Source organism: Neoarius graeffei, chromosome 3 (genome assembly GCF_027579695.1).
Source record: "Neoarius graeffei isolate fNeoGra1 chromosome 3, fNeoGra1.pri, whole genome shotgun sequence".
Taxonomy (NCBI): Eukaryota; Metazoa; Chordata; class Actinopteri; order Siluriformes; family Ariidae; genus Neoarius; species Neoarius graeffei.
Genome location: NC_083571.1, coordinates 44,271,890 through 44,273,374, shown reverse-complemented (window position 1 = coordinate 44,273,374; position 1,485 = coordinate 44,271,890). Strand labels below are relative to the sequence as shown.

Genomic DNA, 1,485 nt, shown 5'->3' with positions numbered 1-1,485 from the left:
AAAAAATAATTTAATCATTTAGTTTGTTTGTATTTGAAATGTAAGTCATAGAGCACAATTTTAGCTTGCTTAAAACATTTCTTTTCTCCTACCAGTTCATGCAGGACTTAGAAAGAGAGATGTCTATTTAAACATCACTTATCTTTTTTTTAATTATTGTGTAAATGACTCACAGACTCAACAGAACCTTATCAGCTGAGGAAACTGTACTAATGGATATCATGCTGCATATCCTACCTGACACACCAGTAAATTATATGTTGGCACATGTCATGATGTGCACGCTTAGGGAAAAATACACGCTTAGGGAAAAATACTTTGATGAGCTCGTGATTTATCTGTTATAATCGAAAAAATGTTTTACAGTGAAATGAAAAACTAGTAAAAATGTTAACATCCAGGACTGAAGAATATGATTTAACAGTTTTATTGATGACTGCATATATCACTTGATCCTAATTCTCTGACTGTTATTTCTCTCAAAGAGTACAGTTTATTACACACATCAATGGGGCACCTTGTCTCCAAACACAAACAGACGGATCTAAACAACATGCCTCAAGGTCACTTTTCTGTTACTGAAGAGGTATCACGACAATACCCAAGTCAGGAAGAGGGTACTGTAGGAGCAATTCAGGCTAGTGGAACTAGTCATGAAATTAGCATGAACATGGAATGGGAAACCCCCAGACAGGCATCTGAACCCCAGAATTCAAGGCAAGACAGCCAACGACAGTCCATTTACAGCACCATGGATGCAGTGCCTCATCTTGAGTTTTACACCAACTCCATAGGTCGGCAACGACGTAGCAGGCCATCAATGGAGGTTCTCCGCAATGTTTCTGAAGTAAGTAACTTTAGTCTTTTCTGATTGACCTAAAATCCATTGATAGGTCCAGACATGCATTCCTTACTCTTAGAACTACATTCTTCGGGACAAAAAAAGTGAAATCCAGAACTATAAAGAGGTCTTTGGTTTGTCTCTCTGAGGAACATGTAAAGGTACCATGTAGAAATTCACAACAGAGTATTTCTCACTCAAAGGCTTCCAAGTAGAAATTCTTTGGGAAGTTAAGGCCCCCTTAAATATCAAAAAGATATAGAGTTTCTATTCATCTATCTATAGGTTTTATTGAAGTTACTGACTAATGTTTTAAATTAATAATTCAATCATAAACCAAGAGTCATACTCCAGTTTTGTGGGATATTTTTAAAAAAAAAATAAAAAGCAGTTTGGGTACAAAGCTATGCAATATCATAAAAGTGTACACTATTCCAGTGTTCACGTCTTCAGTACTTTAACCAATGTTCAACACATTAATTTTGAGCTGATATATATTTACAGTTTGGCAATTGTTGGCTAAATCACTCATACAGTTGTGGTCAGAAGTTTACATACAGTGACATGAATGTCATCTTGGATATGAATGTCATGACAATATTTGGGCTTTCAGTAATTTCTTTCAACTGTTCTTTTTCTGTGGC

At 35.7% G+C, this 1,485-nt stretch overlaps 1 protein-coding gene across 1 annotated transcript in view; it reads left to right on the top strand.

Moving 5' to 3' along the window:
- Window positions 1-508: 508 nt before the first annotated feature.
- Window positions 509-1,485, top strand: part of slc12a10.1 (solute carrier family 12 member 10, tandem duplicate 1) — a 56,481-nt gene continuing 55,504 nt past the window's right edge. The window contains exon 1 of the mRNA XM_060915915.1: window positions 509-847. Within this exon, the coding sequence (XP_060771898.1) occupies window positions 509-847 (339 nt within the window). The remainder of the gene's footprint in view (window positions 848-1,485) is intronic.